General features: G+C 40.8%; 1 protein-coding gene across 1 annotated transcript in view; it reads right to left on the reverse strand.

Moving 5' to 3' along the window:
- PINX1 (PIN2 (TERF1) interacting telomerase inhibitor 1) overlaps positions 1–26,873 on the reverse strand; it is a 95,571-nt gene that overhangs the window by 58,689 nt on the left and 10,009 nt on the right. The window contains exons 5-6 of the mRNA XM_063440810.1: positions 25,977–26,069; positions 8,835–8,917 (exon numbers count right to left, since the gene is read on the reverse strand). Of these exons, the coding sequence (XP_063296880.1) occupies positions 8,835–8,917; positions 25,977–26,069 (176 nt within the window). The remainder of the gene's footprint in view (positions 1–8,834; positions 8,918–25,976; positions 26,070–26,873) is intronic.

A 26,873-nucleotide genomic window follows, 5' to 3' on the forward strand; every position in this document is an offset into this window, starting at 1 on the left:
ACTTGCATAAATAATAGCCAACTAGTAAACAAGACATTACCAAATAACAGTTTCTAACCTGTTCACGTATCCCAATCTCTGCAGACATAGGCAGACAATTGAATTGATCTGAAGTATTGAGCAGAAATTGTATTCTTAAAAATCTGTAGCTGTTTCCAAATTAAGGACCGGTGTTTGTGATCAGCCTATTGTTTGCAAATGAAGGGGAGTTCACAAGGAACAAAGACCCATCATGAATCAACATTTTAAATAAGAGCATTTTAAAGTCTTACGGAAATATATTAAGACAGGACAAGTGCACTTAGCATGGAGGATATTTATCATAATCCCTCCAAATTACATTAGAAGCTACAGAAACATCCATAGAACAAAAACAAAACATAAACATTATTAAAATGCACAAGAAAATAAATGGTTTCTGATGAGATGGTTGAAGATTTTTTTTGGGGGGGGGGGCGCGGGAATGGTCTGTAAACATTTTAAATGTCTGGAAACATGATACTAAAATTACTACCACCCTTAAAAGAACAAAGATTAAAAACATAAGAAAAAAACAAAAACAGGATTATGTTCCCTTACAGGCCAAATTATAAAACTTCTGAAATTACTAAAGAATTAAAAAACCTGAAAAAAATAAAAATGAAAAAATAAAGAGAGAAAAGGGTGGGTAAGTGTATATTATAATTATATATATATATATATATATATATATATATATATATATATATATATATATATAAGCAATAGCAATCCAAGGTCTTCATTAAAAAGTAAAATATAACTTTTATTAGCTCAAAAAATAAATCTCATCAGGATCCGCACTGAAACGTTATTTTTTTTTTTTTTTGTTTTGAGCTAATAAAAGTTATATTTTACTTTTTAACCAAGACCTTGGAGTGCTAATCTATTGCTATTTCCCAGTTAATGCTGACAAGCACCGGGCAGAAAATATTATTGCAGGAGTGTGCAGGATTACTTATACATATATAAATAAAATAGGAGTGCACAATCTTGGTTATTCGCCAGTCATTGCTCTATGGCAGGGTTATTCATTCAGCTCTGAATTTAAGCACTATTGAGGTTAAAATAGCTGGTTTATCCTCTGTTTTGCCAAAATTAGGGATTTAGTAAATCACCCTGCAAGGTTTCTGGGGAACGTAGTCTAAGAACAGTTGGAGAGCCATAGACAGACTCTCCTTGTGTACAGACTGGAACCAGGATTTCACACGCTGCCGAATGGGGTGTATCCGTTACATGTGAGTATTTACACACAGACTAAATACCAACACAGGGAGGTCTATCACCTGTGAACTCAATGCAAACTACATGATACTCTTTGCTTTGAATGTGTTTTTAAACTGGGTGTAATCAAGGCATATTTGGTCCTGTACATCCCTCTGCAAACTGCCACAGCTTCTTCAAAGTACATCAGGTCTGAAACGCCATTAATAAGGAGTGGCAAGATAGACATAGCTGACTGACAGGAGTCCACTCCGATTACACACAATAAACGAAAGGTTGGGATTGCAAGAAACTGAGCGAGACAAATGGCCAACCTGAGGAAGTATTAGCCAACCTTAAACTAGTTCCCCAACTCCTGACCCACTCTACATGCATCAAGCAAACACTGAACTGCAGCCTTTCACAATTCTGGGGGCTGATGCTTATGTAGTTAGCGCCACCAGAATTCTACATTCCATGACCTTTTCCTGCTATCACACCTGCAGGACAGGTCGGACCGCTGCATTAACAAGGCCATGAACTCTAACCCACCAACGTAATACACGTGCTCACCTTTCACCAGACGCATCCGGAGATCTCACACCGTGCAGCAGCCTAAACACTGAGGGATGTGGGAGGATGTGGGCTAGCAACTAAACACCCAACGGAACAAAACATTTAAAGTATTTAGTTAAAAACACGGATGGTCATTGTGGGGGGATGCATTCCAGTAAAGCAACCTCAACCAATATGGATTGGTATATGTACATGTCACACCGTGCGTCCAGTGGATGAGTGCTCTAATACAGGGTAACCTAGAGATTTTGGAAAATACTGCAGTCCATAGCTAGCAAAGCTTTCTGGGAGTTGTGTTTCTACAAGACCTGGGGGCCACCCGGGTGTAGCTTATCACACTTATGACACATACACGCAAGATCACAGTCTGCCACAAATATAAGAAATCTCTCACATAGAGAGGTTACACAATAGGACAAGGCTGGCCACCTTTTTTACCCAACAAAAACAAAACAGCCATAATTGTATTTGCACCAAATTTAAGGCTTTGCTTACACATCCTGGCATTTAATGACAGAATACACCTTTATTCCCTGTACCCGGTCTATGCACCACGTGAATTTTCACAAAAGGTGTTCAGGGCACGCCAGCAAAACAAACATACCTCTCCCCATAGCTCCAAAGTGTCCCTATTTAGGAGGGACAGGCCATAGTTTGGGAGCTCCATAATGTTGGCCTATCTGCTCTAAAGCAATAATCCTCCCAGTAATGTGTCTACAATAAATGTGTTCGGAAATCAGTCTGTGTAAATAAGATACATTGTTCGTGTTCTAAATTACGTTTTAGTTGGATAAATTGTTATGAAGTCTCCTTCAATTTCTCAGAACAGCCCTGCTCCTGGCTACACACCACACTCATACGCCAAATAATAAGTGTCCCTCGTTGTCCATTTCACATGTTGAGAGGCGAGTCTCCCGAACATATAAAAACACCAAGAAATGTCACTAGTGGTTACTGGGGTAAGCGATATTATCACCTCTCAGAACCAATAGAATTCGCAACATGTTCAGAATTTATTCCAAAGCTCTACAGATACTTAACCGATGTATTTAACCCCTTAAGGACACATGACATGTGTGACATGTCATGATTGCCTTTTATTTCAGAAGTTTGGTCCTTAAGGGGTTAAAAAGGTTTGCTTTTTTTTTGACCATCACAGCAGACCTGGCACATTTTTAAAAGTCTAGCAGTTACAGGAAATGATAAGTACATATAGTTGGCAAATAGTGTTCTAATAATCGCTTTGTTACAAAATCATCTCGTATTAGGTTTACAAAATATTAAATACACTTCTCACTTGAAATACTCTTCTGCTTTGATATAAAATATATGATTTGGTCATTTGATCCTGGGGCCGGAAGAAGGAAATCCAACCAAAGGCTGGATACATGGTGAATGGCTTGGCTGTGGGAACTACCGGTACATTCTTTCAGAATATCACTCGCCTCTCTGTGTCATGTGACTAGGTGCTAGAATTTTTTGGACCCTTCAAAAATTAGATCGGAGCAAAAGTTAACACAGTTAAAAACTAATTTTTTTTTGTAAGTTTGGGCCATTCAACATAAACAGAATTAAGTGATCTGTTGAAGTGTCGATTGTAGCCGAATTTAACATGGTCGATAAATGAAATGGTTGCTTTCTCCATGTGGCAATTATTCATTTGATGCAATCTTTACGAAAAGTCACTATTTAAAATAGAGCATAAAATAACCACAAAAAAAGCACAAACTCTTCCAAACGTGTGAATAAGATAAACTGTACACAATGCAGCAGGAGACAAACAATCCAGTCTTTCACTTTGAGCTACCAACAAGTAACGCTGTGTGAGTGACAGGGAGGTCCGGCCTGAGTCAAGCTCTCACATGATGTATTCTTTCAGCAATCTTATGCAGACCAGTACTAGGAGAAGGCAGACTAAATGCTCCAGCTAACGTTTAACCCTATTTTTCTAAATACTTTCATTAGTCCCTGGCCTTATCTTATAGTTAGGATAGCCTTATGCCTATCCCACGCATGCTTAAACTCCTTTACTGTGTTAACCTCTACCACTTCAGCTGGGAGGCTATTCCATGCATCCACTACCCTCTCAGTAAAGTAATACTTCCTGATATTATTTTTAAACCTTTGCCCCTCTAATTTAAGACTATGTCCTCTTGTTGTGGTAGTTTTTCTTCTTTTAAATATAGTCTCCTCCTTTACTGTGTTGATTCCCTTTATGTATTTAAATGTTTCTATCATATCCCCACGTCTCGTCTTTCCTCCAAGCTATACATGTTAAGATCCTTTAACCTTTCCTGGAAGGCAGAGTTTAATAAGAGGATTGCTGCATAGTTCATGAAAATAATGTGTCTGGAAAGCAGGCTGAAAATCAGAATTAAAGGAAAACTACACCAGAACGTTCTGCAACTTATTTGATTTCTTTGAGATTCTGCATGTTAACACAATATACAGACAGACAGTACCTGAATAAAAGCGGAGCTTCTTCACAGAACCTTTAACAGGATATCACCATTCAGCGCCCTCTAGCTGTCAGCAAAGTAAAAGCAACTTAGAAGTCCAAGCACAAAGAACTATGGAGCTTGGAATGACGGTTCCTCCACAAATCTACCTTACTTTTACAGTTACTGATGTTGGTAAAGGTACATTCTATAGCATCTGGGGAATGCATGCCAGTCTAGGAATTCAGAACTAGAGTGGGAGAGTTATATACACTTTTTAACAATTTGACAACTGTTGCAGTACAGCCTCTACAAAACACGATAAACAAGGAATATTTAGGCCATTACCATGGATTCATTTGGATATTTCTTGATAGAAAAAGGTTACAAACAAGTGTTAACGTCCTTCTTTGTTCCAGCAATGCACCGTGGTCCTGTTATTTTTAATAACGGCAATGTTTATATTCCAGGGTTAAATCCACCTCTAGTTGCTGTATCCCTGACAGCCACTAGTAGGGGCACGTCCTCCTCTATAGTGAGTAAATCTCTTTCTGGGAATCAGCGGCATGCTGATGTCTTCCAATGCCAAGCGGGCATCCTTCCAGGACTATTAGGGCCCTTTAAGCGTAAAATATCAGGAATTCAAAATGTTGGCTGTGTTTACAGTTCTGTTTTTGTAGCCTAACATTTTTTGCCATTTTGTCATTAAATATGAAATTCTCCTTAAAAGGGACGCTACAGTCACCAAAACAACTGTAGTTTGATAAAGCAGTTTTGGTGTACAGATCATGCCCTTGCAGTCTCACTGCTCAATTCTCTGCCATTTAGGAATTAAATCACTGTCTATACAGAACTAGTCACACCTTCCTGCATGTGACTTACACAGCCTTTCCAAACACTTCCTAAAAAGCCATCTACTGTTTACACTTCCTTTATTTCAAATTGAGTTTTCATCTAGTTTCATCTTGTCTCCTGCACTATTAATAGTCCTCTAAAGTCTGAAGAAGACTCCCGTGTATGATTAAAGTTAAATTTACAGAGCAGGAGATGGAAAAACTGCTTCATTAGGCTAAAGTTGTTTTGGTGCTTTCCCTTTAAAATCACTCTGAATTGCAGACAATTTTCCTGTTACGGAGTAATTCAAGATTTCTGCTACAGTTAAATGGAGAGGTGAGAAAATTGGTTCTGCAATAGAATTTTTTTTTTTTTTTTTTAAATATGTAAATTTTAAACAGCCGATCATCCTGAAAACCATAATGATCATGTAATATGAACACACATCATTGTAAGATGTGGGGATGCCAGGAAGAGACTCCGGAGAGAAGCAAATCACCAGGAAGAAAACAGGAAGTTGTGTAATTCCGAGTGACACAGAGGACAGGCATGTGCTATAAAACCAAAAAACAAACCTGTTCTAGGAAAAAAATGCTCCTTCCTCAGTAATAACATGACAGTAAAGCATCTGGAGAAAACACAATCTATTAAAGGAAACAAAGTCGCAGATTTGTGTTTTACGTTCCAACCTTTGAAGATCCACCCAGGATGTCTTTGATATTGCTCAACTGTTCTCTAACACCTAGCGAGATAACACAGCCAACAACGAGAAAACAATCCTGGCCACAGTCTCAGAATGACCCCGAAGGACAGTCTCATTGCGGATTTCAAACGCTATACAGCAGATGATGAGGACAGTCTGGAGTCACCAGAGAGAAAGGTGACAGCATTCATAATCAGATGCTTGACAACAGACTAATACTGAGAACATGATATGACAATAGAACATAACTGAACAACACAATAAGTGGTTTTTATCCTCTTCACGGCGTTAAGACGTTCCATGACGTGCCTGCCATATTTAGTGGCCCCAGACTAACAGACAAGTAAAGTTATGCATATAGCCCTTTAAATAATTGTAATCGCTCAGCCACAGTGATTCTCAGCTTGCCCCTAAAGAGACACCCCCGGGGTCTAAAAAGACCTTGATAGGGCTTACTTGCGTGCCTTCCTGCCGACAGTAACCGGTCATGGGTGAAATGAAAATAAAAATGGCTAAAAGGTCCTATACATAGGACTTCCTTAAGGACCATATGGTGCCTGAGGACCTTAAACCAGCTTTCAATTTTTATTTTCATTTCATAAATTCTTTTACACTTAATGTATAAAATAAAGCAGATTTTTTATTAGGATCAATTTTGGAGTCCAGTCTACTATACTGGTGTGAAAGCTCCCATCATGGAGGAAGGGGTCCTGGAACAGCCCCCCAATACTCTAGAGGGAGGCACCTTAAAGCGATAAATACCAGTCTTCATCTTGTGAGTGTAACTCCATCGGGACATATAGTGTAACTGTATTACACTTATATATATATATATATATTTAGATCTACAGCTGTATCCTCTATATTTCTGTTATAAGGATACTGTCTGGGATATCCTTACAGGAAGCTGTATTTTATACATAAGATAAGTTTATTTGATCTATCCCACAAATTGGTGAGGGTGTAGCTTATGCAAAAATCTGTTCGAGCCAGTTCATCTGAATGAAATTCATTTTAATTCATACCCAACGCATCGATTCGCCCAGAATTTACTAGTGGAGTTTTATTCAATTAACAAGACTCCACAGGTAAATCCCCGCGGATCGTTTCTTCCTTTCTGGTTGCTCCCAAAGTGTTACTAGACTGAAAAGGCTTGCAGGCTCAACAGTGATAAAAACAGGTAGCTTTACAAAGAGCTGGCCATCATTACACCTGGTCAAAGAAAGGTCACAGAAAGTCACCTTGTATTCAAGCTGATTTCAGTTTCACTTTTGCCGTATTGTGTGTCTTGGTAGATAGGATGGCCAACGGCACTTTGAGAAGGACCAGTTTGTTTTGCTTAGGGATGCACCGAAATTTTCGTCCGAAAATAGGCCTATCACATTTCAGCTGAAAATGGTCCAAACGTGCCGAAAATGACACCCCTTTCTTTTAGCCTGGCTTCGGACTAGAAGCAGAGGACCCGACATCGGGTCCCACATGTGATCCCACAATAATAAACCCAGCACAGTGAGCTGCCAGGTACATATTATATAAACTACTTATCTGACCGTCAGTCAAAACGTGCAACGCACAGGATTTATAAACACCAGAGAAAGTAGCACACGGAAGTAGAACTGGTACAGGACAAGCCATGAGCCGCGTTCTCTAGTATTTGTAACCCCTGTGTCGCAGTGCGCTTTCTGGCAGGTGTCGCGGAAGGCAGGCGCTGGGCGGTCATGTGATGTGGGAGCTGTGAAGCTGTCCTGGAGAGCATGCAGCCTTGCAGGCCTGAAGGTTTGATGGGCTGGGGTACCGGGGAGCCACTTGCGGTGCGGGCCAAGGGGAGGACCACTAGCTCGGCTGCCTGGCAAGGTCATTCAGCTCCTCGGGGGACCTGTCCCAGCACTGGGTGACCACCCCACCGGACATATCTGGCAATCGCAACCTGCACTGGGGGGGAGGGCAGGGAAACACCTGTCTATGGGGTCGACGGCAGCCTGCCCCCTGCTGGCCTGGGGGAGGAGAGCAGCAGTGTGGGTGAGAGGGCCGAACCTGGACAGCACATGTAGAACCTACAGCAACAGGTGCTGGAGAACTACAACTCCCATCATGCATTCTCAACCTTTAGGCTCACAGAGCAGGGGAGTTGCAGTTTTACAACAGTTACCTCTGGAAATATATTTTTGTAAATGTATAATTCCCTGATAAATGTAAGTTTTACGAATAACCCTGTATTTGTTAATTTCACTATGGATAAATGTACCATTCACCCACTGTTTAGCTCACTCCCTCTCCTGCAGTCTCATTGTTTATCCTGCATCATTTTGCCTGTCACACATAGAAAGCAGGACTAGAAAATACATGTGTGGGCATAATGATAATGGAAAGGTGCTAGAGAACTACAACTCCCATCATGCTTTCTCACCCTTTAGGCTCACCGAGCACCATGGGAGTTGCAGTTTTACAGCTACCTCTATGACCTAGTAATAAATTCAGGATTATTACTTAGCTGTCAATTGTGAGGAAGTGAAAGTGAAATTAAACAGATTTTCTTATTTTAGGACAAATTAGCCAAACTGAATATTGGTTTTTTTCTTCTTTTTCTCCTGGTTTAGTTATTATCGTCTAAAATATGAATTTTGCTGTAAGTTGCTGACAATTAAAAAGTCTCAGATTAATAAAATTATAGAAAAAAAACTATTTTAAAATCATTTGGGGGAAAAAGTCATTATCGGTTTCGGTTTTGGGCCAAGGGCATCCTGACTTGTCAGTTTCGGTGCCTCCCTAGTTTTGCTGTGTATGTACAATAGCTATAGACTGTAAGCTCGTTTGAGCAGGGCCCTCTTCAACCGTTGTTTCCTGTAAGTTTTCTTGTAATTGTCCTAGTTATAGTTAAATCCCCCCCTCTCATAATATTGTAAAGCGCTACGGAATCTGTTGGTGCTATATAAATGGCAATAATAACATTGCCAATTTAACCCTTTCAGTTGAGTATTTGCCTGGCCGGACAGAGCATCCTGTTGTAGTTGTATGAAGGCATTTTGTTTGTCGACGCTAGAATAAATTATATTAAAAGTTACCTGCTGAGTTGTTTTCTTGCTTTTCTCTCGTTTCCCAAAAATGCAAGCCAAGTCAGTGTCTGTACGACACGAGAGATCCTTTCCTGTGTAAAGAATAAGACGGTTTTAGAAGGGACCAATAAAGAGGTTTTGTGCAGTTTTACAGCCTTCCTTTAACTCCCAGCTGTCTCATCTAGGCATCTAGGGAGACTCAAACTCTCATCCTAGGTTGTTCTTTACTATCTGGAGAAAGAAGGTTTACCCCTGACTTCCACTACAGTCCCTGGGTAAAAAAAAAAAATAATAAAAAATAATAATTATATATATGGTCCTGTTAAAAACCTATTTTTTTACATTTTTTAAAAAAAAAGTAAATAAGAGAAAGTTGAGAGAAAAAGAAAACCAATTTTTGTTTGGTACCAGCAAGACGGTACATAATGCTACACCAGAAGTAAATTACCAGAGATATCGGAAAATAGAGCATCCCCCTCCTATATGCTGGCACAAATCACTGCTGCCACGTGGGGCTATCAAGAGCCATCAATTACAGCCCAATCCTAGCAGCTCTGAACACGCAGCCGGAAGTAGGTAATGTGCGAGAACGAGTAGAAATTAACGGAATAATATGCCGAAACTTAAGGAAGATAAGAAACGAGAGAAGTTATGGGAATAGGAGGAGGTAGCGGGAGCGATATTGTGGGCTGTTGATGGCAGTATAGACTGGGTGGCTGTGTATGCAGATACTTGGCCCGCTCCAAGATGCCACATCAGCTAAGGATATATTTTAATCTTATACACGTGCAGGTGGGCAACCTCTATGTGCAGATTGGCTAGGGCAAAAATCCACAAACTAATCAGCTACAAGGAAGCACTAGTACTTCTATTCTTATAGGGACACTTTAGGCACTAAAATAACTTAATCTAAAGCCAGTTTAGTGAATGGGAGTGTGTCAGTCGATCGCTATCAGCAGAGTCACTGTGCGGCAACACTCCGCGCTGCCTGAATCTGACATTTCAGAAGCCGGAAGCACGCCGCTGAAGGCAGCTTTGGGGATAAAATGTTCGAGGGACACTCCACTGCCCAAACACAAAATAAATAAAAATCACTGCATGCATTTATTCATTTTTCACTCTGTGTATATCTAAAGCACGTTCTCTTGTCTGCTGCTTTGGAAGCCCTTCCCTTTCTAGCCCCTCCCAGATATTCTGTGGTTGTCCAATCAGACTTCCAAATGCAGCTCAATGAGAAGTATTTGCAAGGAATGTACTCTGAGCAATTGCTGCCTCTTGAGTCTAGTTCCACTGCGCTAATCAAGCCAGGAAGTAACAGGACCTGGTGTCTGCTTGAAAGCCAAGGAGGTGTGGCCAAGTTAATTCGCAAAAGTGTAAATTTCCATTGAAAGCTGCACTTTTTGCAAAATGAAAAAAATATATAAAAAACAACAACAACAACAACAACAGGATATATACTTCACAGATAAAGCTTTTTAGCAAGCTAAAGTGCTTTAGGGGTCCGGATTGCCCCTTTAACCAAGAGAAAGCACATTTTTTGCACTTGGAATGTTTTTAATTATTCTTGGCAAGCTGTTGTGGTAGATATAAAAATGTATATCCATACAGACTGAAAGCGAATGAGCTCCAGAAATCTAGTAAAATATATCAATGTTTAGATCTGGCGGTTGGTGAGGCCATGGAAGGCGTCATTTTGTCCTGGTATTCTTGTAACCAGGGTTTAGTAGTGGTATGGGGAAACATGCCTTATAAAACCGGATTCATTTTTCATGGATCGAGGGGTCCGGATTTTGTGTTCACTACACCAAGTAGTTGACAATCATGTATAGTTTTATTAAAGAGGTGCTGATCCAATGTCATCTTAACAAGTCTGTCTTTACAATCTTCAGCTTACAATTACTGTTCATTTTATGACGGATCCAGTTGTTTTAGCCAAATTATTCGGTTCAGGGACAGTTCATTTGGAATCTTTGCTACTTGCCATGTCGTTGTTAAATATATATCAGGGAGCTAGTTTTAGATTCTCTGCAATACAATGTATTTTTTTTTTTAAATTGTATTTATTTATTAGATGAGCCAACGGAACAGTACAGTGTGTGTACAGGAGAGTAAATACACAATTACACAGAGATCCTCAGCACAATAATAACTTTTTACGAGCTGAAGTTCATCAGCTGCCAAAACATGTCTCATAAATGCCGCCCTGCCATTTGGGGTTCAGAGGAATATAGGACTACTGAAATATTGCAATATTACAGGCTAAATTTGCTCCTCGTCATTCTCCCAGCCTGTCACCTAAAGGAACACTATAAGTTAGGAATACAAATATGTATTCCTAACGCTATAGAGCCCTAGTCACTGTTTAGGTGACTAGGGCCCGTTTCCGGGGCGAAAAAAATGGTTATCCATTTATTTGCTTTCCTTAATCCAGCGCCGGTGACCTCTCCTCCTCCATCGACGTCAGCTCCTGAGTGGAGCAGAATGCGCGTCCAGAGGCGCCTGCGCATTCAAACCCGCCCATAGGAAAGCATTACTCAATGCTTTCCTATGGGGATCTTATTTGACACTGAACTCCGTGAAGACGTCCAGCGTCAAATAAGTGCGATTTATGCAGTGTAAATCGCGGAAGCGGCCTCTTGTGGCTGTAAGGGAGACAGCCACTAGAGGCTGGATTAACCCTGCAGTGTAAACATAGCCATTTCTCTGAAACTGCTTGGTTTTCAGCTGCAGGGTTAAAAACTAGGGGGACCTGGCACTCATTGAGCTGAAGTGGTCTGGGTGCCTATAGTGGTCCTTTAAGATTGCTTATCACCTGGTCCACTCCAATTTGTCAGCAGGACTCTCTGGTTTGCTTGGAAGCTGCTTTTCTCCAGTTCACTGTACCTAAGCAGAAGATGAATAATGCTGCCATCATTACCCCCTAATCCACCAAACATCAATGATATGCATTTGCTCTGGCAATGGGAACACCTGGCCAGTAATGCATATAGTGCTGCAATTGACTTTTGCAACAACACACAAACTTTAGAACTCTTTACAAGTTTGTAACCTTCCAGTTCAGCAATTTCCATTAAGTATCTAATTATGTCAAAATCAAATGGATTGACCGCCTTAGAGATTAAACAGTAATTAATGCATTTAATGAGAATCAAGGCTTTCTTACGAGATTCTAAGACGCTGGATGTCCTCATGCAAAGCGTGAGGACGTAGAGCGCTGTTTCACAGATTGCAGGAAGAGCCTCTGGTGGCTGTCTGGTAGAGGTTTTCAGCTGCAGGGGTAAGTGGGACATGGCCACTGCACCCAGACCACTTCAGTGAGATGAAGTGGTCAAGGTGCCTATATCATTACTTTAATAAATAAACCTGTTCAATCCTTTTGAATACACAGTATGTGTCCAGACAGAGCCACTGATATATAGACAATATACTATGAAGAACAGTTTTACTCATTAAGATAAATGACTTGTTATGTAAATCATTACCTAGTTCAGACTAGACATCGAATGGGGAGTTGGGGAATACCAAAACAAGTTTTAAAGGAACACGGACACGGACACACGGAAATAACTTTCTAGAAATTATAAGTCACCTACATTATACAGACATGGTTATTTACATTAAGAAAACTGCCTGGAGAGAGGTTTTCTTAGCACATCGAGTATTTTAAGAGGACTGCATGTTCTTCAGGCACCAAAGGATATGAATTGAAATGTAAACGGTTATAGGCACGAGCAGTCTAAAGCCTAAAAGAGAAAGGTTTGTTACTTTGGCCGCGATAAATCATTTTCTACCTTTTTGCCTCACACTTGTGTTTTTCTCCTTTTTTTTTTTGAATTAATGTGGTTCTGTCACCTATTGGGGTCTGTGCATATTTTAGCTACATGGTATACGGGACTCTAGTGGAGGAGAGTTATACTTACTCAATGCTGTTCCCGAAGGACGTCGCCATCTTTGATTTTCAATGTCATTGCGGAACTCTCACACGTGTTTGATGCCTTATTCCCACAGCCATCACTAGCAACAGCTTTGGGAAGTGACAGAATTTAACGGCGGTAACTCTGCCTTTGGTCACGTATTTTTCAACTTGATGATTTACCATAAGACAAGGTAGCCGTAATTTGTCATATCTCAACGGCAGTGAATGCAGTCGTTAGGCGTATTTCATCCTTTTTTTATTTTTCTTGGGTGGCAGAGCCACTTTAACATCATATGAAACATGATGAACTTGATTACATTTTCCAACCTGTATTATATAGCTATTATATATATTTTAAGTTGCTGTTTATGTCTACATTACACATCGTTCAGATTAAGGTAACGTTGAAAGTCCTTTTTTTTTTTTTTTAAACCAATTTGTAAAAGGAGTGATATACAAAGGTGCACATTGTATCGCTAGGGCTCCTTTAAAACAAAATCCACCTGCAAATCCTTGCCTAAAGTGATTGCTACACAGTATGATTCTCACTCACTGTCCCCAGGATTGTCTGCAATTCTGTTCTCACACAATTATCTCTTAGTTGGCAATTACTACCATTTAAACATGTGGATAAAGCCAATTATTAGATAACATGAGAGAGAGCAGAACTGGTTTATTACACATATTGCCAGAGCTGAATGGATAGGTACATTTGAAGAAAGAGGAATCGGCTTGTTTCTTGGGTTTTAATTAGCTCTTCTCCAGGTTAATTTTAACTTCTATTATTGACATCTGACACCAGAGATTAACCCGACCTTAACTTTCCCCACCTCTAATTAATGATGGGATGATGGGAGTCCTAATACCCCACTAAAGCACCTAATTTCAAGCAATTTCAAACCTGTTAAGCAATGCAGAATGTATTTAAAGGAAGGATTTGCAGAGTGATGAGTTAATCTGTGAACAGGGTGAGGAAGCAGTGTTAATCCTCATGTCAGAGTCCCATGACCTTAAAGGAAAACTGTCTTTTTTTTTATTTTTTATTTATATTATTACTGAAAATAAAGATTACACGTAATATATCACTAATGTGTAGGAATAAGTTAATGTTCGTTTAGTGCATCACCTGGATTGCTCTTGCTAGATTTGGGAGGCCACCTCTAGCCCTCTTTGGTCTGACGTATCTCTTGCCAAGACCACCGTCCCAGATTGCTTTTTTTGGATGTCCAACACTTGAAAATGATGTCTTGATTCTTGACACCAACTCTTAAAGGGGCACTCCATTGAATATTTTAACAATTTAATAGATATGCCCCCAATGAACACATGCATTTATTTCTGGGGAGAGAGTATGGGCAATATTACATGAGAGACTGCAGACACAAACACTTAAACAAGCTAAAGTGCTTTTTGTGTTTGGAGTGTCTCTTTAAATTATCTGCTTGGTCTGTGGTCTGATAAACTGCGCTTAAAGGACCACTCTAGGCACCCAGACCACTTTAGCTTAATGAAGTGGTCTGGGTGCCAGATCCCTCTAGGATTAACCCTTTTTATTATAAACATAGCAGTTTCAGAGAAACTGCTATGTTTATAATAGGGTTAATCCAGCCTCCAAATCCTCTAGTGGCTGTCTCACTGACAGCCGCTAGAGGCGCTTGCGTGATTCTCACTGTGAAAAATCACAGTGAGAGCACGCAAGCGTCCATAGGAAAGCATTGTAAATGCTTTCCTATGAGACCGGCTGAATGCGCGCGCAGCTCTTGCCGCGCATGCGCATTCAGCCGAAAGGGAGGATCGGAGGCGGAGAGCTCCCCGCCCAGCGCTGGAGAAAGAGGTAAGTTTAACCCCTTCCTCTGCCCAGAGCCCGGCGGGAGGGGGTCCCTGAGGGTGGGGGCACCCTCAGGGCACTATAGTGCCAGGAAAACGAGTATGTTTTCCTGGCACTATAGTGGTCCTTTAAGACCAAAGAGGGCTTAAAGAAGGCTGGCTAGCCGAATAAAACAAAGGTAAGAGAGGACATGCACTGAAAACAGATATTTAATTATTTACATTGTTGCTAAATATTACACTAAAATGCTATTAAACGTATAATAAGAAACACTGGGGGGAACAATAAAGCTCCAACTGGAACGAGGACTATTAACCACAATATAGTTTATTATAATTTGCTATTGTCACCCCCAACAAAAACACACATGCATTAATATTTATTACAATGCAATACGTATTTAGCAGAGCTACCTTCTAAGCATCGCTAAAATATTTGCAAACTGCAGTTAAAAACACATGAACTTTTAGTTAATTAAGAACACCTGAAAGAAATCCAGAACTTTTTGTGATAATTACACTTTTGGTTATATAACATAAATGATTGGTTGTCATTCCACGCCTGTTTAAACGCACCACGCAGTAAGTTTAGATCAAGTCATCTCATTCGATAAAATAAACCTAAAAATTCTCCTTCACCACATTAGCAAACCAACTGAAAAGGTCTGGGCCGAAACGCCAAACTAGTGCCAACCCAAGCTCTTATAGTATAATCTGCAGCAAAAAAACTAAACAAAACAAAACCACCGAACAGTTTCACTAGCGGTAGATGTTACTACAAAACAGTCTGTTATTTTAGCATCTTCGCAATGGTGCAGAAGTGGGACAGTAGCATGGTCTCTCCGTTTGTAACACAGTCCAATGACACTGGAAGCTTTTTGTTTGTTTGTGTTTTTACCCCACTAAGTATGCTCACACGGTGATATGTATGAGACGCTGGATGGGATTGCTGATCTATGTGAGAAGTGTTGTAACGGGTGGATCTCTGCTATGACAAACACAAGGATTAAGCTGCAGGTGATATGACTTGTTCTAATGACATAATTAAATAAATACATGTGTTTCTTTGCGTCACGTAATTTGCTTTTCCTATAACCCCAATAACCTCACCGCTCTATCCCAGAGAAGAGAACTGACCAATTTGTTCTGGAAATGACTCATCGGTCAGGTCAGTTATGTAACTGCATGGGCCATTCTACAACCTGCCACTGATTCTACCAGTTTGGTAACATTTGCATAAAACCAAGAAGTTGGGGATAAGAGATTCCATTGTGAGTTTAGAGTGGTTTACAGAAACCAGGACTGACTAGGCATGTCCTGACATTTTACTAACCAAACCCATAGTGTACGAGCCTGGGCCAGTCATTAACATATCCAGTACCTGACTAGAACATTAGCTGCAGGCAGAGAACTCAACCAGCTGGCAATCCTTAGAATGTAACTATAACCACGCACAAAACACCAGCCACAATCAACTCCCAGGTAAACCATGAAAGGCATAGACTCACACAGGGCACTGCCGCTGTATGTTATGGACTGGCATCACTGACTGGAGAATAAGAGGAACACTCACTGCCAGTCTACTGCCAAAGCTGACTCCTACTCTTACTATCCAGGGCACATTATCACTCTCGCAATTTATTACCAAAACTCCCCTTACTCCTACTTCTACTCACATTATCATTGCCAAACCTTTCCTGACTCCTACTCCCACTATCCACTGCCTACTTCTATTCACATTATCATTGCCGAAATATACAGCCAAACCTTTCCTGACTCCTACTCCCACTATCCACTGCCTACTTCTATTCACATTATCATTGCCGAAATATACAGCCAAACCTTTCCTGACTCCTACTCCCACTATCCACTGCCTACTTCTATTCACATTATCATTGCCACAGTTTACTGCCAAATCTGACTCCTACTCTCACTATCCAGGGCACTGCCTACTTGTTCTCACATTATCACTCTCGCAGTTTATTACCAAAACTCCCCTTACTCCTCGCACTCTCTCTCAAACAATCTACTGCCAAGTCCTTGCTGACTCCTACTCCCACTATCCACTGCACACTTATACTTGCACGGTCACTCCTGCGATCTACTGACTCAGACTCCCATTATATCTTCCACAATCTATTGCGTATCCTTTCTAACTTCTACTCCCACTATCCATCAACTCTTCTAGTACGTCCTGCCTCCTATTTCTCACCGTGAGCACTCCCATTACTTCGCTATATCTACTCCCACCTGACACCATTTGTACGTGCTCCTCACGCTCCTTACCTGCCAAACAACATCAACACGTCTGAAAAATCTATTTTCCAAAAACTACATTTTATTCACTATGAGTTGGTAAAAACATATTTTACATTGTTTTTTCTCCTCAAATTAAAATATTGCAATCTTCTAAATTCCAGGCATGGTCAGACAGGCATTCCAAAATCTGTGCAGAGGGCCTGTCTGCCCATCTGCCCTGGGGGCACTGACTAGACGGAACAGAGACTGACCCTGGCACTGACTGGATAACACAGAAACAGTCCCTGGCACTGACTGGATAACACAGAAACTGTCCCTGGCATTGATTGGATGGCACAGAGACTGGATAACACAGAAACTGTCCCTGGCATTGATTGGATGGCACAGAGACTATATAACACAAACTGTCCCTGGCATTGATTGGATGACAAACTATCCCTGGCATTGATTGGATGGCACAGAAACTGTCCTTGGCACTGATTGGATTGCACAGAGACTGGATAACACAGAAACTGTCCCTGGCATTGATTGGATGGCACAGAGACTGGATAACACAGAAACTGTCCCTGGCATTGATTGGATGGCACAGAAACTGTCCTTGGCACTGATTGGATTGCACAGAGACTGGATAACACAGAAACTGTCCCTGGCACTGATTGGATGGCACAGAGACTGGATAACACAGAAACTGTCCCTGGCACTGATTGGATGGCACAGAGACTGGATAACACAGAAACTGTCCCTGGCACTGATTGGATGGCACAGAGACTGGATAACACAAACTATCCCTGGCATTGATTGGATGGCACAGAAACTGTCCCTGGCACGGATTGGATTGCACAGAGACTGGATAACAGAAACTGTCCCTGGCACTGATTGGATGGCACAGAGACTGGATAACACAGAAACTGTCCCTGGCACTGATTGGATGGCACGGAGACTGGATAACACAGAAACTGTCCCTGGCACTGATTGGATGGCACAGAAACTGGCACTGACTGGATAACACAGAAACTGTCCCTGGCACTGATTGGATGGCACAGAAACTGGCACTAACTGGATAACAGAGAAACTGACCCTGGCACTGATGGATGGCACAGAGACTGGATAACACAGAAACTGTCCCTGGCATTGATTGGATGGCACAGAGACTGGATGACACAGAAACTGTCCCTGGCATTGATTGGATGGCACAGAGACTAGATAACACAAACTGTCCCTGGCACTGATTGGATGACAAACTATCCCTGGCATTGATTGGATGGCACAGAAACTGTCCTTGGCACTGATTGGATTGCACAGAGACTGGATAACACAGAAACTGTCCCTGGCATTGGTTGGATGGCACAGAGACTGGATAACACAAACTGTCCCTGGCATTGATTGGATGGCACAGAAACTGTCCTTGGCACTGATTGGATTGCACAGAGACTGGATAACACAGAAACTGTCCCTGGCACTGATTGGATGGCACAGAGACTGGATAACACAGAAACTGTCCCTGGCACTGATTGGATGGCACAGAGACTGGATAACACAGAAACTGTCCCTGGCACTAATTGGATGGCACAGAGACTGGATAACACAAACTATCCCTGGCATTGATTGGATGGCACAGAAACTGTCCCTGGCACGGATTGGATTGCACAGAGACTGGATAACACAGAAACTGTCCCTGGCACTGATTGGATGGCACAGAGACTGGATAACACAGAAACTGTCCCTGGCACTGATTGGATGGCACGGAGACTGGATAACACAGAAACTGTCCCTGGCACTGATTGGATGGCACAGAAACTGGCACTGACTGGATAACACAGAAACTGTCCCTGGCACTGATTGGATGGCACAGAAACTGGCACTAACTGGATAACAGAGAAACTGACCCTGGCACTGATGGATGGCACAGAGACTGGATAACACAGAAAGTGTCCCTGGCATTGATTGGATGGCACAGAGACTGGATGACACAGAAACTGACCCTGGCACTGATTGGATGGCACAGACTGGCACTGACTGGGTAACACAGAAACTGTCCCTGGCACTGATGGATGGCACAGAGACTGGCATTGACTGGATAACAGAAACTGTCCCTGGCCCTGATGGATGGCACAGAGACTGGCACTGACTGGCAAACAAACTGGCCCTGGTGGATGGCACAGAGACTGGCACTGACTGGAAAACACAGAAACTGTCCCTGGCACCGATGGATGGCACAGAGACTGGCATTGACTGGATAAGAGAAACTGTCCCTGGCACTGATTGGTTGGCACCATGTCTGTTCGAGACACATTGCATTTAACTTTAACACTCTGACAGTCAGATTGTGAATACAGTATGTGGAGGGAGTGAATGAACTAAATCACCTATCTGTGCATAGCTCATCGAGAGCCATTAGAGGTTATTTGGAAAGGCTCGCTGTGTGGATTCACGCTAGTAAAGCTGTTAAATGGCTACAGGTCACTTATTTAGGAAGCTTCCAGGATGCAGACTGGAGCACAGTTGGCACAGCTGGGATTTTAACTGCAGAACTTTGGATTTGAGTCAAAGTTGCTAACGCAGAGATTTGGAGTTTGAAATATTCCACATGCAACCGTTTCCCCACTGACATAGCAGCATGACCTCATTCACCTTCTTTACAGGATCTGGAACACTGCGGGTGTTCTCTACAATCAGGGCTGGGGCATTACTGGGATTCCAGCACATATTGGCAACTCATGAGCCATACTATGTTATGGATACACCTTCTCCCATGAACTCTGCGTCGAGCTGAATGCAGCCAGGGAGAGAGGAAGTGTCTCAACCAGGATCTGACAGGCACTCACCCTCTTCCAGAAACACTTTGAAAATGTTGCTCAATCATGTAAATAACAGAGCAGGAGACTTAAAGGGACATCACAGGCACCCAGAGCACGTCATCCAGCCCTGCGAGTAAAAACATTGCCGTTCTGCAGGAGATGCAATTTTTACAGTGCAGGGTTTAAATGTCTCTAGTGGCTGTAAAACTGTAATCCACTAGAGAGGCTTCCACTGAAATGCCAGAGTAAATTGCAATCAGATGGGATCATAGAGAACATTTTATGGATGCAGTGTGGCATTTTATCGCACGTGTGCTCCAGCCTCCCAATGCTTTCTATGGGAGGCATTGGATTGGCTGAGAACTTCTAAGTTGATCGTTTGAGCCAAGGGGGCATGATGGCAGAGCTGTATGGGCTGGAATCCTTATAGGGGTGGGAACCTAAACAGCGAGCAGCATACTACTAGAACATTGGGAATATATTTGGTAAGAAGAGAGATATTCACTGTGCCCGTCGTGCAAACATGATACACAACACTTTATAAGTAACAATGATTAATCAGCTTCCAATTCAGCTAATTGCAAGATTGCGCTATAGAGCTCCTAATGAAACAGCATTTAATTGTAACTTATATCCAGTCTGTTAAATTGCCAACAATTACATGGTATTTTTACAAGATATTACCCAATATATTTCCAAATATTTAAAATATAAATAATTTGAATATCATTATATTTCCCAAGTGTCCTGTTTAAAGAGGGAAATTCAGTCTGGAATCTGAATCCCTCAGCCTAAAAATGTTTCATTCTTGTCAATTCACATTTAAGTAAATAACCCTTTCAAAGAGAAACACAGAACAAGGGAATTTGATGACCAAAGAGGCAGTGTCCCACTTAAATAGGAAAACTTGGGAGTTATTGTGTTAACCGAGCAGTCCGCATACACCGATTCATTTCAATTGGTACACATACATGGCAAATGCGCGCACATCAAATAGCAAATCACAAGGCAGCGTTTCATTAAACAATGCTTTATTTAATCTGCCGACAAAGTAAAGTCATTTGTAATGCTGCCAACACAATGCGTGGATTACAGCTTAAAATCAGGACTGGCAAAATGAACAGATGGGGGGAAAAAAATATTTAGGGGAAACCACCGAATTACAGCTTTGTGCATCAAAGTAACAAAAGAAATACACCGGTGAGATGTCATAATATTTTTATATCAAAGACGGCTTTCTCTCTCCCACTCCCGATTTCCTCCTCTCAACCCGGATTGTGGCTGGGAAGGAAGTGCATTCTATGAAAACAAGCAAATATCCGGAAAGACTCACATACAGAGCAAGGAGCATACTAAGGGACCCAGGCCTGAAATCCAATTACAGACAGAGGAACTTTAAATACCGTGTTAAAGGAACACTGCCGCCTATATAAGTGGGATTTACGGCCACTTTGGATGAAGTTACATTTTAAATAGTATTAATATAATCATCATTGTAATTCTCTTAATAGCATTCGTGAATTAAAAACCGCAAGTAACTGCTGGAGAGAAGAAGGACTTGCTCGCATGAGCTGACAATCTAGGAAATTGTACAGTATATAGAATGTGCACATAAAATTCCTAATAAATATAGAGAATGAAATATACCCTACCAAAAATGTGTTTCGTGGTCTGTTCTGTGCAAAACCTGGTGCAGAGAAATGTAATTTAGCTTATACCTAAAAATGGACACCAGAGAAAGCTTACAGATACACTGAGTTCTCCACAACATATTGGGGAATAATCCAGACGCACAGAAGATGCTTTCTTAGCGCGTCATCCTATAATTTACATAACTTTCAGCACATGTTGATATTGGGCACATAAGCGATTTTTACCATTGGGTGCAACCTCTGACTGAGCATGCCAGGAGCTGAAACAGCAACAGAGAGTCACGTAATCAGCCCTGAGTTAAAGTCAACCTCATTGACCTTCCGCATAAGATTAGATCACCGAGTCCAGATTTTGGGGCGACTGAGTAGAATAGAAGTTGTAGTCCCACAAACACCAAACAGATTAGGGATCGATAAATATTATTTTTACAGAGTCAATGCAGATACTGATTATTGGTTGCCTTTTGGTCCAATTGCCCATAACCGGTGACGATATTCTGTACATTAAAGATTTGAAAAAGCAACACAATTTCGACACAAATCTGGCATTAACTGAACATGCAGACCGCGCACTCCTATCACGATCAGGCAGCTGGTACATTACAGTAAATTATTAACGGTCTCACATTCCTGTCTTCAGCTAAATAGCGCAAGCGGAACTCACAGGGTGGGGGTAACATGAGGTTGAAATGTGGCACCTCATTGGCCGGAGTTTCCTGATGCGGAAAACAGCGTGCGGTGACTGGAAGAGGTAAGTTATCGGGAAATTACAAGACTGATACAGATTATCAGAAGTATGCCGAATATAAGATCTATTAATTTGCAGAACAGATAATTGGTCTATCCATTAAAGAAATGCACAACACAAGCTCACTACCATCAAACACTACCATCCCACTCCTTTTCTCACGTTTACCAAGTGGCCCCAGTTTGGAGGGACATTCAATCTTTTCATCCTAGAAAGACAACGGAATTAGATTCCATTTCTTCGAGGATTTAGAATCTGTTACCAAATACCCAGGCAGGGTACAAAGCAGCAAGGCAGGAGCATTGGGTCAAGATCTTGGCAAGATCCCTTAGTGATAATAGATAGATCCATCATGGAATGCAATGAGCACAAAGCATTATGGGACACAAAGTGGCATTCAGATCATGTCACCACCCCAGCAGAGGTTTGAAACCTTTGATATTTTTATCGCTTATTATATAATCACAGCATTAAGCCAAAAGACCAGTATTTTGGTTAACATAATGTGTAGACAGAGTATCATTGTATATGTGCTACAAATTGATAAGGGCAGTTTATTTGCATCAACACAGAGAGAGAGATTCATATCATAAAGGGTTAATTAGAATTGTACCAGCAACGAGTTCACACTTGTAAGTGCAATATATCACAGCTTTTCCAACAGTTAAAAGGTTTTCGAGAGAAATATAAACCGATTCTGGGTATTGAACAGTGCAATTTACTCTGCCAATGGCTTGCTGAGGATTTTATTGGCCTTGCCTAAATATTAAATACATAGAAATATGTTTGCTCTGAGTATCTCCACCCAAATCAGCCTGGGGCAAAACATCCTACAGATATTAACATTGCTTATTTCACAAGCATGAACTTCTGACCCCTGACAGACGAACGGCTCATTCAGCCATCACTTAACCCTGCCTAAGAGAGGAAAAACCAGTTTTCGTCTTCTGCACCTTGGTCTGCTGTTAGGCAACCATAAGGATAGGGCTGAGAACATAGATCACTCAGGGGATGACATGTGGGCCAAGTTGATGTATTGGTCAACACCCACAGTGTTACCTATGATGTAAATTTTCTAACGATTTCCTGCGCAGGTGATGTTCACTTTTTTTATTTCATGGACGAGCAAAAACATTGTCGTTCGTTAGGTGTGATGACAGAGGTCCCCCTTAACCTGTTTTACAATGAAAAAGCCACACAAAGCAAGCACAAATGGTCAATGAGACAATGTTTAAAGTTACTAGCCACTGCAAGCCTGGACAGTCCATGCCACACTCACCAGGACTCAATTAACATATTAATTTAATTTTGTTTGTATCCTTCCAATCAATATAGATATATTGATTGATAAATAGCAAATTGCATAGGAAGATACAAGCAAAACCTGTACTTAGGAAGCAAGTGGAACTAGTTTTGTGAAGCCAGTATTGAATCTACCCAAGCCCATCAATGCTGCGTTCTTCAAATTCGTTCTCAGAACCAATCATTAGGCCACAATGTCATTATATCCCTCCTTTAGCACAGGTGAGTGAATCAGTGCCTTAGTCATTTTAATTTGTGTACACCGGAAGGGATATCTGGTCGGTGGGGAAACCGTTCAAGGTCTGATCTACAGACCCCTATCAGGTTCTAGATCAGGGATAGGCAGCCTTTGGCACTGCAGACGTTTTGGACTACACCTACCATGATGCTTTGCCAGCATCAACATGTGGAGTGCCGAAGGTTGCTTACCCCTGTTCTAGATTAAGGATTGCAAACATTTGTCATTGCTGAAATAACAGTCTATGATCTGCATCCCCCACATGCAATTCACATAACTATAAAAAGGAATAGCTAGGGCAACAGAATTACAATGACAAAGATTCCATGTAAGTAGCACGCATGCTTTACTTACTAGATATACTGTTACATTACTCTGTGTTTTTATGGGGAGCTACTAACACAGGGGTCATGTCATAATACCATAATATGAATCATTGAAAACACTGTGTGCTTAGGGAGGGATTCACCGCGGATTGGTTAACTGAACCCAGGTAGTGTATTTCAAGGCAATAGCAAACAAGATGGGGAAATACATGTATATATGAAAAATAAAAAAAATAATATAACATAAATTAAAAAAATAACTCTGATATTTCTGAACTGATCAGTTATTAATCACAATTCTTCCCGTCAGGAAGAAACACTATTTACAGATGACTAAGTGTCAGAGCAGGTAGAATGAGGAAATGAAGAGGGTCAGACAGTAGGACACAGGACAGCAGACAGTGTTACCAACACTACCCTGCTTGTCTCAGCAAACCAAGGCCATTAATTGCATAAGTGCTGCCTCTGTGTGCTAGTAAGAGCTGTAATTACAGGACAGGTGTAATTGCATCATAACTCGTGTGTTTAAAGGCATTTAACAGAAACACCTCAGGTCAAACAACTACACGAATACCCAGAATAATTCCACTACCGCCACGTATCGCGCCACATATTCTAAGTAAATTGCAGGACTTCCAACAAGCTGTGCTAGAAATCATACACACAGAACTACTGACTGAATAATAAAACTCAATTTTCAACTATTAAAACTTATCCCCCAGAGCAGTCACTATTTTTTATAGTCATACATTCACAGATAAAATAATAATAAACAATGTTTTTTTGAGCCAGTAAAAGTGAGTAAAAAAAATAAAAATTACAGAATTTAACACTTTTCAGAAAGCTTAAAAAATAAAATAAAAAAAATTGTATCCACTTATTGTGCAAAGTCACCTGGATGAATAGTGCGAATGGAAAGAAATTACTTAGTTATCTTTTTATGCTGGAAAAAAAACAAACAAACAAAAAACCACAAGCCGCAGCAATGGCCAATTACGCCATAAAAAAAATTACATCTTTCTTGACTCCATAATGGCAAATCAGACTTCTACTTGGATCAACAACCAATTCCCATGCTTATTAATTATATCCTTGCAAATTCTGCTTTCCAAATAAGAATAAATAAAGGTCTTTAAAATAAATAAAAATTCCTACAAAATCTGATAAGAAAACATTGTTAGAGAATTCCACATCGTTATTGTCCTTAATGTAAATAACCCTTTTCTCTGCTGTATATGAAAACACCTTCCTCCCAGTCTCAATAGGTGACCTCTTGTCTGTTGTATATTCCTAATAATGAACAGGTTAGCACATAGCGGTTTGTACTGACCCTGTATACATTTGTATAGTGCTATCATATCCCCTCTCAGGTGCCTTTTTTTATTATTAAAGAAAACACATGTAGTTTTTCTACCCTTTCTTCATAATTAATGTTTTGACCCCCTCATTAATTTAGCAGTTTGCCTCTATTAAATACATCTAAGGGAATGTTTGGGCAAAGCTATAGAGGGATCTGTGTCCACTATGGACACTCCAAGTACCACAACGACCTAGACATGGATTGCGATGCACAGGGTAGTCCTACATAACTTGCACATAAGAAATCATTCCCAGCATGCACACATGGAAAGCTACAAGTAGCAAATAATTCTTACAGTCAGTAGTTCGAGGCTTTTTATCCTTACGTACTATATTATTACAATTTCATTATGATGACGATGACTTGGCGCTAGTAATAGGATACTTTGTGTAGAACTGGCATTGTACCAGAATTGTAAAGGAGCAATCAGATTTTCAGGACATGCTTAACATGAAAACAAAAAATTTCTTGTGATCTGCCAAGACTTGGACACTGCTAATTATGTCACAATAACCGAATACATTAATTCCCGACAAGGGACAAGGTACGGCAGGCACAGAATAGGAGCATTAATAAAGGTCAGGAACTGCTAACCATGTTTGTGAACCTACCTTCCCATGAAGCAGAACTAGATTTACACGAGAACATCCAGGGTGATAATTCTCATTAAACTTGAAAACACTCCTCATTCTATTTAGTATCCAAGCATGTTGCATAACACATACCTTTGGCAAATTTCATGTAATGGACACGTTTTCTGGAAGATTTGGACTTTTCTTCGAGGCTAAAAGTTTTCTTTTCATTATCTTGCGACAGCTCTGAAACAGAACAAAATCACAGAAATCAAAAACAGGCACGTTCACTAATCTGCTACTTCGTAACGCTGTAATAAACCATCATTCGGAAATAACAGGCAGCAGTCCTAGTAAATAGCTACTGGGAGCAAAATTAGAGTTTTGTATTTGATTCCCGTATATACTCGAGTGTAAGTCACCCGAATATAAGTCGAGACCCCCCCCCCATTTTACCCCAAAAAACTGGGAAAACTTATTGACTCGAGTATAAGACTAGGGTGGGAAATGCAGCAGCTACTGGTAAATTTCTAAATAAAATTAAATCCTAAAAAAATTATATTAATTGAATATTTATTTACAGTGTGTGTATGAATGCAGTGTGTGTAGTGTGTGTGCGTATGAATGCAGTGTGGGTGTGTATGAATGCAGTGTGGGTATGTGTGTGATGCAGTGTGGGTGAAGCAGAGTGTGTATGTGTGATGCAGAGTGTGTGATGCAGAGTGTGTGATGCAGAGTGTGTATGTGTGTCTGATGCAAAGCCTTGTTGGGGGGGTGGGCATTTTTATTTTTTTAATTATTACTATTTTAATATTTCATTATTTTTTATCTATTATATTTTATTTTTATATTATTATTTTTACTATTATTAATATATTTTTATTAAAATTTTTATTTATATTTTTTTCGTCCCCCCTCCCTGCTTAATACATGGCCAGGGAAGGCAGCTGTCATTCCCTGGTGGTCCAGTGGATAGGCTGTAGGAGGAGGGGCTGGCAGCGAGCTGTAACTTACCTTCACAGCAGCTCCTGTCAGCTCCCTTCTCTCTCC

The sequence above is a fragment of the Pelobates fuscus genome, chromosome 2 (genome assembly GCF_036172605.1).
Source record: "Pelobates fuscus isolate aPelFus1 chromosome 2, aPelFus1.pri, whole genome shotgun sequence".
NCBI lineage: Eukaryota > Metazoa > Chordata > Amphibia > Anura > Pelobatidae > Pelobates > Pelobates fuscus.